This window comes from Carassius auratus, chromosome 18, assembly GCF_003368295.1.
Source record: "Carassius auratus strain Wakin chromosome 18, ASM336829v1, whole genome shotgun sequence".
Classification (NCBI taxonomy): Eukaryota; Metazoa; Chordata; class Actinopteri; order Cypriniformes; family Cyprinidae; genus Carassius; species Carassius auratus.
Window position 1 is genome coordinate 20825233 of NC_039260.1, and position 13356 is coordinate 20838588.

General features: G+C 41.6%; 2 protein-coding genes across 2 annotated transcripts; both read left to right on the forward strand.

The window, feature by feature from the left end:
• Position 1: 1 nt before the first annotated feature.
• On the forward strand, positions 2-3854 carry LOC113118636 (interferon regulatory factor 2-binding protein 1). Its single transcript, XM_026287966.1, has 2 exons — positions 2-2096; positions 2465-3854. Exon 1 carries the CDS (start codon positions 218-220, stop codon positions 2081-2083), a length of 1866 nt encoding a protein of 621 aa, XP_026143751.1. The 5' UTR covers positions 2-217; the 3' UTR covers positions 2084-2096; positions 2465-3854.
• Positions 3855-7311: 3457 nt separating this feature from the next.
• On the forward strand, positions 7312-10831 carry LOC113118639 (hepatocyte nuclear factor 3-gamma-like). The gene is made up of 2 exons (XM_026287968.1): positions 7312-7746; positions 8409-10831. The coding sequence occupies exons 1-2, from the start codon at positions 7675-7677 to the stop codon at positions 9654-9656; spliced, it is 1320 nt and encodes a 439-aa protein (XP_026143753.1). The 5' UTR covers positions 7312-7674; the 3' UTR covers positions 9657-10831.
• The last annotated feature ends 2525 nt before the right edge of the window (positions 10832-13356 follow it).

The window sequence follows — 13356 nt, forward strand, 5'->3', positions numbered from 1 at the left end:
TGTTGCGTAACTCTCGGAACGTCTTCCAGGAGAAACTCTGGGCCCAGACGACTTGGCAGAAACATCAAACACCTCAGTTCTGAATGACACAAAATCCAACGGAGTTGCATAAACTCGTCCTTAACGAGGAGATCATCGCTCGCAGGCGCTCGGAGGCTGGCTGTGAAAGAGATTCACGGTGGATTTGAGAACGGAAGATCGCGAGGGCCTATCAAACATGTCCTCTTCCTCGCAGGCGTCTTCCAGGCGGCAGTGGTGCTACCTCTGCGACCTGCCGAAGATGCCGTGGGCCATGATATGGGACTTCAGCGAGGCCGTGTGTAGAGGCTGCGTGAACTACGAGGGCGCAGACCGGATCGAGCTGCTGATCGACGCGGCGCGGCAGCTGAAGCGAACACATGTGATGCAGGACGGCAGATCTCCGGGTCCGCAGCCCGCCGGTAAACACGCTCCCGCGGGGAAGGACGGTCCCGTGGAGACCGGCAGACCGCCCTCCGAGCGATATGAACGGGGAAGAGGAGAATACATGTCTGCCAGGCTGCCCAACGGGCTTCCCAGACTTGAAGACGGAGGTCCGCCTGAGGTGAGTAGACAGAGTCCCACCGCCAGGAGGACTTTAGTGGGGGCTGTGCCACCCAATTTAATGGCGCAAGGGCTTGTCGGAGCCCCTCATGGCCTGCTGGCCGCCATGCCGGGTCTGAACGCCCGAGCCGGAGGCGCCCCCTTAACCATCTCTGCCCCCATGTTGAACGAGCTCAGTAAGAGACAGGCCATGAGCATGGGGATGAATGTGGGTGTGGCGTCTTTCATGAGCCCGGAATTTGAAAAGGAGCTCAAGGAGAAGCAGAGAAACGTTGAAGCCCTTGCCGAACTTTCCGAAAGCGTCCGGAACCGTGCTGAAGACTGGGCTGGACGCCCAAAACACATGCGCGAGGCCTTGCACACCCTTTCCGGCTGCACACCGTTCAATTTGCGCTTTAAGAAAGACCACGGCTTGATGGGAAGGGTGTTCGCTTTTGACGCCAAGCTGATGGTTGAGTTTGAGCTGAAGGTGTTCATCGAGTATCCGTGTGGATCCGGTAACGTGTTCCCCAGCGTCTTAGCACTGGTCAAGCAGATGTTCCACGACTCTCAGAAAGACACCGGCAAGGTCATTAACTCGGGGTACAAATACGTGGAGTATGAGAAAAGGCACGGCACGGGCGACTGGCGCCTCCTGTCGGAGCTGCTCAGCGATGGAGTGCGGGCGTTCAAAGACGCACCGGCCCCGGAATCCCTCCCGCAGCCTTACCTGGACCCCAGCTGCTCCATGCTACCCACCGCGCTCTGCCACATCGGACGTCCCACACAGCCAAGAGTGCGCCGACGCAAAGCCTCGCCCGAGCCGGACGGAGCAGAGAGGATGACCTCTGAGGAGATGCGCCAGCTCTGGCCGCTTGGCGCGTTTCCCGGATTGCCCGGCCACATGCCCGCAACCTCTCTAGCCAGCGTGGGCCAGCCTCCAGAGGGCATGGGGGCACACGGTAGCGACCCGTCGCCCATCTCGGCGCTCATGAGTGTGGCTGACAATGTCGGCACAGCCACCCAAGCCCTTAAAGATGCTCCGGGCAGCAGCAGCGGTGCCCACTCAGCCAACGCAGGGCGGCAGAACAGCACAAGCCCTTCACCCACAGGTGCTCAGCGGCGGCTGGCGTCACGCAACGGAGAACCATCAGCAGGCAGCAGCACAGGAGGACCGACCACGACCGTCACCGCGTCCCTCTCTGACCAGAGCGCCGTCATGGGAGGCGAAGGCTCGGGAGGAGCTGGAGGAGGAGGAGGGGCTCCTCTGTGCTGCACCATCTGTCACGAGCGTCTGGAGGACACACACTTCGTCCAGTGTCCGTCGGTGCCCGGACACAAGTTCTGCTTCCCCTGCACTCGGGACTTCATCTGCAGACAGGGCTCAGGGAATGAGGTGTACTGCCCCAGTGGAGAGAAGTGCCCTCTCGTGGGCTCCAACGTGCCATGGGCCTTCATGCAAGGAGAGATCTCTACCATCCTGGCGGGCGATGTGAAGGTGAAGAAGGAAAGAGACCCCTAACGGCCAGCAGCAGGTTTGATAACACGCTTTCTGTTCATAAAAACAGCAGCAGCATGTTTACTGTTTTCAACATTGATAACATGTTTAATAAGCATCAAATCAGCATATTAGAATGATTTCTGAAGGATCATGTGACACTAGAGACTGGAGTAATAATGCTGAAAATCCAGCTTTGCATTGCGCATTTAAACATATATTCACATAGAAAACCGGTATTTGAAGTTATATTCTTATTACTGATTTTACTGTATCTTTGATCAAATAAATGCAGTCTTGATAAGCATAATATTTCATTTTACCAACCCCAAACTTTTGAATGCCATTATGTATGTTAAATATATATATAATTAATAAAACAATGCAAAATCTTTCTGTTTACAGAACTCAAACCTCACTCTGATGGAGGTGCGATCCTGAGCCCTAAAGATGGCCGCTGTGTTGGTGTGTCCCACAGCACTGAAGAGACGGCTCCTGGCGGGCAGGTCCTCTTCCTCCATCCACCCAGGCCTCCTCTTGCCTTTCGCTGTCTTTCAATCCTCCTTTTCCTTCCCTCCACTGTCTCTGTTTCGGCTGAGACGATGGAGAATCCAGCTATTTTTCTCCTCCGAGATGCCCACGTATTAAACCCTCCAGCACTTATTTCAGATTGGTTGGCCGCGCGTCGAATCTTCTGCAGCGCTTTATGAACTTTTAGTCTGCAAACCAAAACCAGGTTCACCTACCGTGTTGTATTGACTATGAGAAGATTTAGGGGGTAAAAAACACATTTCAAATGTCCAGTGGGGTGATTTCCCAGAATGTGCTTCAATCCACCAGACAGATGCAGATTGTACAGCGGGAAGCGTGTTTGGAAACGCAGCTTCCTTTACAATCACAGAACTGCACCGACTACAGGCCCGCTCTTGTCTTAGCTGTCGTCTATGCTGCATAAAACTGTTCAATAGTCCAGGAATATTACTAAGTGCTAAAAGCCCTTCCTTCAGATTGCTTCTTGATACAGCATGTATATTAGATAGCTTTATGTTTTTTACTCCGTGTGGATTGTACGAGAATTATCCCTTTCAATGGTTATAGATGTGCAATCTCTAGATTTGATACTATGTTGCTCTATGTACCACTAAGTCTTTGAATGAATAGAAAACCAAAGATAGACATGCTGAATATTGTAGTATCATATGATGCTATAACATATATTTTTGTGGTAAAATGGTTTTGTGGATTTCGTCGGATAACAAGGACAGATATGGGTTATGTTTTACATTGGGAACGTATATTTAAACCTTTATGGGTAGACACTCAATGAATTTTTATTACAAGTAAGCAGATCACTATATTTTCTATAGTAACCCATTGGCTTTTAAATCCTTGGAGGTGATGACTTGTTTAATATTATGACAACAGATCCACTCTGTTTTTTTTTTGTTTGTTTTTTACAAGTATATGGTCCAGATTGTTTTCTTTCTTTCCATTTTTACACGTCGAAGACATACTTTGACAATTGTTTTCATGTAAAAGATATGAAAGAGCCAGCATCTGTTAGTAGACATGTAGTCTTGTTATACAGCGGCCCCAAGCCTATTTGGACACTTCCAGATATTTTTGGGAGCACTGTAGGTTTGGTTCTCCATGTTTTAAGTCTTGTTTTATGACATTGGAAAATATATGACTAAGTATATAAATGCACAAGTACTGTTCTGTAAACCTTTGTTTAATCAGCATTTATGTTACAGCTTAAATTGTATTTAAATTAAATTGGACTTTTCACAAACCCTCAGAGGCTACTGTTGTTCTTTTTAATTCTTCATTGGTGATAGTGATACACATGTTGGCAGAGGTCTGCAGAAATGCTCAGTTTTAACCCTCCGTGTGAGTTGATTTTTTATAGCTTAAATCTATTTCTGCTTCGTTTTTGAAGTGAACACATTGTTCACTGAATTAGCTTTGTCTACTTGATCTAATCCTTCAAATGATTTTCATTGTGTAACCCACAGTCAGCTTTACTGGCAAAACTTTCTTTGACTTGGAGAAAAAAAAACTTGAATTAGACTTCCAGCTGGAATAACATTTTTACAGTATATTTGGCACAGCGCGGTGTGGAAACAGTGTGACCTGATAAAGGTGGAACTGCACTGGACTTTGAATAGATGATTATGAAAGTGTGATTATGTGTAGACCTCACTGGGTTGTTTTATGTGTACAGGAGACTCCGAACTGTTCAAGGTTGGAACATGTTTGCTATTTCAGCCACTGCTTATCTGCTGTGTTTGTGGGCACAGAACCTGAGTATAGATTTCTTTACAGTGTTGTCATACATATGTGATGTTTGTTAGCAGAAAAACCAAATGATTTGATCAAATCTGTGACCTACTGTAAGGTCGGAATGGCAGGGCTCTTATTTACACCACTAAAAATTCTCAAATGTTTATTGAAATAAAATACTACAATTATAATATGATTTTAATATTATAAAAATGACATTATTTCCGTGAGTCAGCACAGTTCTAGTTTTCATTTAGTTTAACATTAAACAAACAGTAAAATACACACGACAAAATGACTAAAACTTTAACAGCATTTCAAATAAAGTGGAAAACAAAACTTGTATTTAAATTTTAAATCTATTTGCTGTAATGCTTAACTTTGTCCAGCAGATGGAACATTCTCCCAGCATTGCAACAGAAAGAGTTGATTTGGTAAACACATGGAATTAGATAACCAAAAAAGTAAAGTTCAATAAATAACATCAATATCACTGCACCTCATGGAACATGACAGAATTTAGTCTCTAAGTTGATGTTTTTCAAAAAATTCCATCAGCAGGACATGAGCAATGGTTTTATATATAATAACAACATTTCTAACGTGGTCATGCATTCTGGAACCTGAACAACCCACAAAGAACAACATTGTGTGTAAACTTACAGATACGCCTGCTTTGCAATAGAATTATTTAAAATGGGCCATATATGTTCTAACAGAATGGAATCAGCTTAATTATTGCTCATCATTGGACAGACGTGGAACATAATTCATTGACTTACAGCAAAGAAACAAACATGAAAGAATAGGCTAATAATGACTGATATAGGCCTATAGCCAGCTTTTATATTAGGCTACGATATTATTACATTCAAATAGCCTGAATATGGCTATAGCCTATTGCTTTCGTTCTTGCAAGACATGCTGCTTGCAAACCTGTTGATTTGAACAGATGTTCACACTTGCCTGTGGTCTGCATGTTAGACTGTTTGAAGACCTGCATGTGAATTCTCCGTGTTTTAGACTATCATTAAAGACTCGCTGCTGTTTGGCGACCTGTTGAACCTTAAGACACGTTTCTAATATTCTGCTTCCTCCATTAGCGTCACCCATTAAGACTATTGTTATCCAATTATAGAGGTGTTAATGACCGATGCGCCGCTGCATTGGCATGAGAAGCGCTGAGACAGCAGGAGGATGTTCAGATGTGTGTTCGCCAATACACCATCTCAAGACACTGCAGGGATCACTGCTGAGAAGAAAAGCGTGCCGAGCACCAGATAGACATCTAGACACCTTTTTGTCGGCTATTTTCATTTTGATCGTGCACCCAAAAGGCATTAGAATGGGAACATATGCATGGAAAAAATCAAGTCGCAAACATTCTGATCTTATGCTGGCTATCAAATAAGTTAAACAACTGGCTAATCGAGAATTGAAGGAATTCTGTGAATCATTCTACAGTAGTTAGCTGCATGACTCTTTTAGATAGACATTTGGAGCACAAGGGTTGTGGGAACATCCCATTAAGTTGCATTTTGGGGGTCAGGTCTCTCCTAATCCTGTCGACCCCCTGCCAATTGATCAATTACATCTCCATTCATTAGCCATTAGGAAATGCATTGACATTGTGATGCTCCTGTCTGCGCCTAACAACAGATGTGTATTCACGTGCTACAGTCTCGCATCGCTGCTGCTGCTGCTTCAAGCCAAGGCTCATTTCAAGCCAAGAACAGTTTATTCACAATGATATTTTGTGATATTTCTGTTCACATTGATTTCGTAATTCGAATCCGCGCTTGTGCAAGAAAAATGTGCAAAGTTTGACCAGGATAAACTCGCACATAGCCTAGGCTAATGGCAGTGTGTTTGAAACAAAATAAGAAAAATACCCTAATTCAAATGAATATAATATACAATAAAATCGTCAAAGTAAGAATTAAAACGAAAATTAAATATTCGGAAATGCATATTCTGTTCTAGTAAGTGTATTTAGATTCTGTTGTATTCTGCTTTTTGTCTGTTTAACGCACATGCCCTCGTGTTTGAGAAAAGACGGCATCTTTTTATACCTCGAGAATGAATCACCTTCGTTCGCTGACTGTGACCGAGCTGAGAGTGAAAGCCGAGGGGATTTAACAACTTTAAAACTGGCACCTCAGATTACTGATGTGGACCCCTGCCGTGATGAGTTTAAGACCTGATGAGTTTATACCACCCTGAACACATCACTGATGACAGAAAAACATTAAATGATTGACTGATGACACAAATCAAAAGCAAGACTATTCACGCCATCGGTCATGAAAAAACCTTAGTTGAGAGTAAAGCCAAATAACTTCACACAGCATATCTATCTATCTATCTATCTATCTATCTATCTATCTATCTATCTATCTATCTATCTATCTATCTATCTATCTATCTATCTATCTATCTATCTATCTATCTATCTATATATCTATCTAAGAACATGCATAGGCTATATATGTTATTATGTAAACAAAATAATACTGAAGACTCTCTTGTTCTTACCTCATATATATATAATGCAAAATGTAGCTACACTGCAAAGAAGGCACAAAGTATTTACAAAGCAAATGCACTTTTATGGAGCTTGATAATATATAGGGGCTCAGATGGGACAGAGCACATCCCATTAAATCTGGCTTTTATGTGGTTTTGTATTTTTACAAGAATTTTGAGTAGGCACAGAGCAGCCTGACTTATCTGTGTAAAGAAATGCTCCCATCCTTCTGTAAGTTACAGCAGAGGCCCTTTTCCATTTCATTCAATTCCGTTCATTTTCATTCTAGGCCTGAAGTTTTCTGGGATGACAATTGAGATGGATGCATCGGCCGGCCAATATACAGAACAGCAGGGGGCAGGGGAGACCTTTAGGGACGTCTTCCTGAGTCCCGGGGCCTGTTGGGCGGTCCCTCACCTGCGCCTGTTTAAAGCCTGAGGTGAGGCTTTCCTTCATTACTCACCACAGAGACCTGACGCAGGCTCCACGACAGCTTCACTTTGGACTTCTCTGGATTACTTGAAAATGTTTACAGGTCCTGCCATGCAAAAAAACAGCAGCGGAGTGAACCAAGTTAACTTATCATGAGAAAACACCTCATGATCCACGGAACTGAAGACAACAGCCGAGCTTAACTTTTCAAAACTTTTTAATACAGTTCATGCTGTAAAATTCAGTGGAACTACAAAGTGTGTCATCTTGTGGGGCGTTGTTTTTTAAGAAAACCTTAAAAAAAAAATTTTTTTATATAAATTTAGTCTCCTGTCAACATCACATTTCTCACAAGTTACAACTTTATTTGGGGATGTTGAGCTCCGTGAAGATGGAATCTCACGAAATTCCGGAATGGAATGCTTTCTACAGTGAGGCAAGTGAGGTAAGATCAAGAGAGTCTTCAGTATTCTTTTGTTTACATAATAACATATATAGCCTATGCGTGTTCTTTAGATAGATAGATAGATAGATAGATAGATAGATAGATAGATAGATAGATAGATAGAAAAAAATGTGAAGAAAACATTTAAATAATACATATAAATGTTTGTACAATAAAAATGATGTATTGTAATATCTGCAATCTACATGTTAATCTTACTTATATCTTATACTTACCTAAATATATTATATTTAATGGTCGACACATTACATTTCAGTTTTAATTTCACATTACAGTTGTGTACCAATTTTACATTTCATTAGATCCAACAGAAAACTTTCTATGAGAATTCTATGAAACATATAATAGTTAATTTATCAAGTAGTAATAACGTCATATTTTCGTCAAATTTGTGCGTTTGCGTTTATTGTTATTTTTGCGCACAGCTACTTTGTGAGATATTGATATTCATTCTTAGAAATCTGAGATCTCTTTTAAAAACATCCATCCATGATGTCAGTTTAACTAATAATGAAATTTATATAAAATTAAATGAAGTGCTGTACTCTTTATAACGTATACTGTATGTCTGTTTATAAACTATAAGATTTTGCTTTTGAGTTGATGAGAGACATTAATGTCCTGTGGTTTCTCCCTTTTAGATGTACTCCTCTCCGAGCACCATGAACTCAATGAGCAGCTTGAACAGCTACATAAATCTGAACTCGGCCTGTTCCACATCTAGCATGAATATGGGCTATCCCAGCGCAGGTCTCAACAGCAGCCCATTGAGCAGCATGGGTGGAGGCCCCAACCACATGAGCCTGTCCCCCGTCGGCTCCTCTCTGAACCACAGTTCTCTGGCCCAGCTGGGCTCTTCTGCCTCCTCCCTGGGTACCCTCTCGCATTACCAAAGCATGGGTCAACCAATGTCCCAGATCAGCTACCCCTCCCCTACCTCTCTCAACCGGACTAAGGAGATGCCCAAGCCGTACCGTCGCTCACTGACCCATGCCAAGCCACCGTACTCCTACATATCCCTCATCACGATGGCCATCCAGCAGTCCAACAGCAAGATGCTGACGCTCAACGAAATCTACCAGTGGATCATGGATCTGTTCCCGTACTACCGTGAGAACCAGCAGCGCTGGCAGAACTCCATCCGCCACTCTCTGTCCTTCAACGATTGCTTCGTCAAAGTGGCACGTTCCCCCGACAAGCCCGGCAAGGGCTCCTACTGGGCGCTCCATCCCAATTCTGGAAACATGTTCGAGAACGGCTGCTATCTGCGTCGCCAGAAGCGATTCAAGCTTGAAGAGAGATCTGGCAAAAAGAGCTCGGCGAAGTCTCAGGAGGGCGGCAGCAGCTCCAAGGGCGGCCACAGCGGTGAGGGGATTCAAGAGGAGCACAGTCCCGCCACCGGCTCCGAAGGTGCCGATTCGGCCCATTCCGACAGCTCCCATGCCTCGGAGGAGCAGCAGAGGAGCCTGGTGCAGCTGGATTGCCCGTCTCAAGCCCAGAGTCTTTCGCACAGCTCGCCAGTGCCAATCCCGTCTTCAGTGTCCTCCTCCATGCCCCCGTCCAGCTCGCACCTGCACTCTCAGGGAATGGGAGGCAGCCCTCACCTGTTGACAAGCCCCATGCAGCACCTGGATCTGCAGAACGACCCACTGAAGTCCATGGACCCCCACTACAACTTCAACCATCCGTTCTCCATCACCAACCTCATGTCCAACGAGCAGAAGATGGACCTCAAGTCGTACCAAGACCAGGTGATGGCTTACAACAGCTACACCACAGCTTCTCCGGTGGCCACCAAACAGATCTATGAGAGCGCCAGTCCGTCCGCCATTGACTCTGGTGCCTACTACCAGACCCTCTACAGCAGGTCTGTCCTCAACGCCTCCTAATGTGTTTACCAGCCATGTGAACTCTACAGACTCTTAATGGCAGGACTCTTACATCTTCAACACCGAGATTGCTTTGCCATTGATAACTAAGCTTCGGTTCCTGCACTCTTAAAAATAAAGGTGGTTTTTACGAGTGATGCCACAGAAGAACCATTTTTGGCTGCTCAGAGAGCTTTTCAGTGAACAGCTCTTGAAGTTCTCAGTGTGAAGAATCTTGAAGGTGATAAAGGATCCATGGCAATAAATAACCTTTATTTTTAAGAGTGTGCTGAGAAAAGTGCTTTTACCAGAACCAAGGAACGAGTTCCGATGCTTTATATATCCAGAAACTAATTTAATTAGCATATATAACAGGAACTAAACGTTCTGGTTTCGGATGTAACACAGAAGATGCATACAAATGATGCCACGTGTATATACTGTTTTGGAGAAGCACAAGTCAGGCATTTATTTATGAAGGGAAGAATTTAATATATCTCGCATGATTTTGTGTTGTGAAGTTACGTTAACAATGTGATAATAAGAGGAGGTGAGCGTGATTGCGGAAGCATTTGAGTTCAGGTTACTGCTGTGAGCAGGTGTTACTGTGTTACAGGGAAACCCTCCTGTTTTGTGTTACAGCATAACGCATGTTCAGTCGAAGTGCATACAGTGTACGTGTACGGAGAGTGTCTATCATTATGCTTGACCCATAGAGAAACTGAAGAAATTACTTTTTTATACTTGGCCATGAAGTCATTTTGTATATTGCGAAGAGTTTTGTGTTAAGTTTAGATTGAGAAGTTTGACAAAGACAGATAAAACTGTGGTAAATCCAACTATCTTTTTTTTACAGACTTCCCTTTTTAGAAATACTGGCATTAGCATTCATGAAAAAGAGGTTGACCATGTTTCGCTGTTATTGTAGTGTCTTCAGCTGAAGCTGTTAGTAAGATCAGCAGACAATGCACTGTAAGGGCCATTTCCATACAATACTTGCACTAGTGACCTCTCTGTTCTTCACTGCTGGGGGGGGGGGGTCGTTTGTTACAGCAATGCTTTGTAACTACCTTTTTATCAGAAAATCCTACAGACCCTATTGAATTTGCCATGATGTATTTTTGTAAGATCTCGTCATTTAAAATTCTCCCTCCAAGATTTCAAAGCCATTTTAATAATAAAAACTTTGTCTCAAGCCATCATGTCATTTACGAATTTCTTGCAAGTCTTTTTGTCATTTGTAAGAAAGCAGGTCAGAATTGGTGTTCTTGTACTGTTTCATTTATTTAAACCCAGCTTTTTGGCCTTTGGGCTTATGAGATAATTGTTTTAATATATATATATATATTGTTTTATTTGGTTGATTGTTTCATGGTATGTTCTTAAAGTTTATGTTCTTTTCTTATTAAAAAAAACACTTCACACATCCTTTGTTCTTTTCATTATTATATAATTTTAAAGTAAAAATGTGACTATTGAAGGTTTTCTGAGTACATTTAAATATATATATAACCTAGTGATAAGTCTTTGAACAGTACACTGACCCATAGACATGAACAGTGTAGTTTTACAGGTTTGCGTGTGATTTTTTGTAATTTGTATGACTATACTAAAATACACCAAATTGAGTATAAACTGTACAATCACATGAAAAAATGCCACCTAGCTTTCCCCTAAGAGGTTCATACCCTAAGGTACTAATATGCACCTTTTAGTATAATGATAAGGAATAAAGTTGTCCATTTTCGGATTTATTTTATTTTGTTTTATTAAAAAATTTTTGTAGTGCCGAAATAATCAATATAAGCAGTTCTTTTTATTGCACAACTAGAGAATAATTCAGAATTGTAAGATTTAGGTAAATACACTTTGGCCCATTTGAGACCAGTTATGTATATTTTGCCATAATCAACATAATTATTGGGTTTGACATAAATGTGTGGAATTAATGCAGCTTGAGTCCTGCAGTCAAATTGTTTTGCTGATGATATGACTTGTATTGCAAACTTTTGTATTAAGTTAGAAATTAGAAGCATGTTCACTCACTGTATGTATAAATAAAACAATTCACAATCTGAAGAGTGACATTTCAAAGACCCTTACTGTAAAATGAGCGTGAGCAATATAATAACCACGTTGCAGACATGTTCCATCTGCCAGGATAATAACCCTATCATCTTTTATTGTCCCAAGAGCATCCGGCAATGAATCATTTATACCTCAAGGACCAAAAAAAGTTCACAGAATCATTTTTAAACATGCATTTGATTGTTTCTTCTATTTTGGTGTGAAATATCCCACCTTGTCTCTTTTTGTCTCGTTACTTCTCTCTTGTGAGATTGAACTCTGAAGCCACGGTTCAGTTCAGTTTTTTTTTTTTTTGCTTTATCACAGAGAGCTGTGAAACCCTTCTCTCTTGTCGCCTCACTCTGGAGAGCTTTTTCAAAGGTATAGCAGATTGCATGCAAAAACGAGGGAAGGATGAAAGATAGACCGGGCTGGGGAAAGAGAGAGAATGTAAAGTAGACTCTGCCCTGGGTCTCCTGGTGGGAATCTATAGCAGCTATTTCTTCATGAGAAACACAGAGGGACCTTGCTGCTGGGGCTCTAACCTGATAAGATACGCCAGTACACCGCTGATATGGTTTCCACAGTGACACAATGGTAAATTAAGGACAAGGGACAGAGGGCCCTTCCCATCATGACTAAACTGGGACGTACCTTTTCCTTTGTGACCTAATTAAAACTTGGTTGGTTGTTTCAGTCTTAAATAGTTGATTACAAGATACGCACTCTATGGTCCAAACCTGTATGACCTACTTTCTTCTGCAAAAACTGTTTATTAAAGTCAGTAGGGTCCTAAATAAAACTGGAACCTTTTCAGAATACATTTCTTTGGGTTCCACAGATGAAATAAAAAGTCATACAGGTTTGGAAAATCACGAGGGTGGTTCGATTTTTGGATGAATTGTCCCTTTAAAAGCAATGCCAAAAATAGAAAGCCTTTTTGTTAAAGTACACTTTATTATACTCTTTATTACAGAAAGAAAAAATAATATACGTAAGTGTGAACTCAGTGTAATGTTTTTGGACACTTAATTGCATGTTATTTACAATTAAATGAAAATGTGTCAAAGGTAAAAATAATATTAAATTAAAAAAACTTAATACTGCTTTTTTTAACCCACTTATGTTTCCTTATATGCAATTTCATAATTATGTCTATTGTGTTTTAAATATGGTTGAGTCTGCTGCTGAATGTACTGACAAGCGTCATTTTCATTGAATATGTGTATGCATGACATACAGCTTTCAATAGAAACAACAAAAACAAATGCACGTTTGTAATGATGAAGCTGCAAAAGATGTCAAATATATGAACTTTGAATAACACACTACCATTAAAATAAAAAGCTTTACATGTGCTTCAGTATGTTAGTCAACAGTTTATAAAATAAGCCAGATTTATTTTTTATTTATTTATTGAAAATTATTAAAACATGATTTAAAATGCACTTTAGGGTAAAAAGTGCACTTTTTAAAAGTGAAAGTGTCTCTTTTTAAGTGCACTGGTGGCCATTCATTTAATGAATATATTATATAATTCATTATAAATGCATTCATGATTTGAAGCACACTGCAAGTGCACATTTGATACTATTAAGTGCACTTTTTTTTTTTTTTTTTTTTTTTTTACAAGCAAGATAATGTTCACCACAAT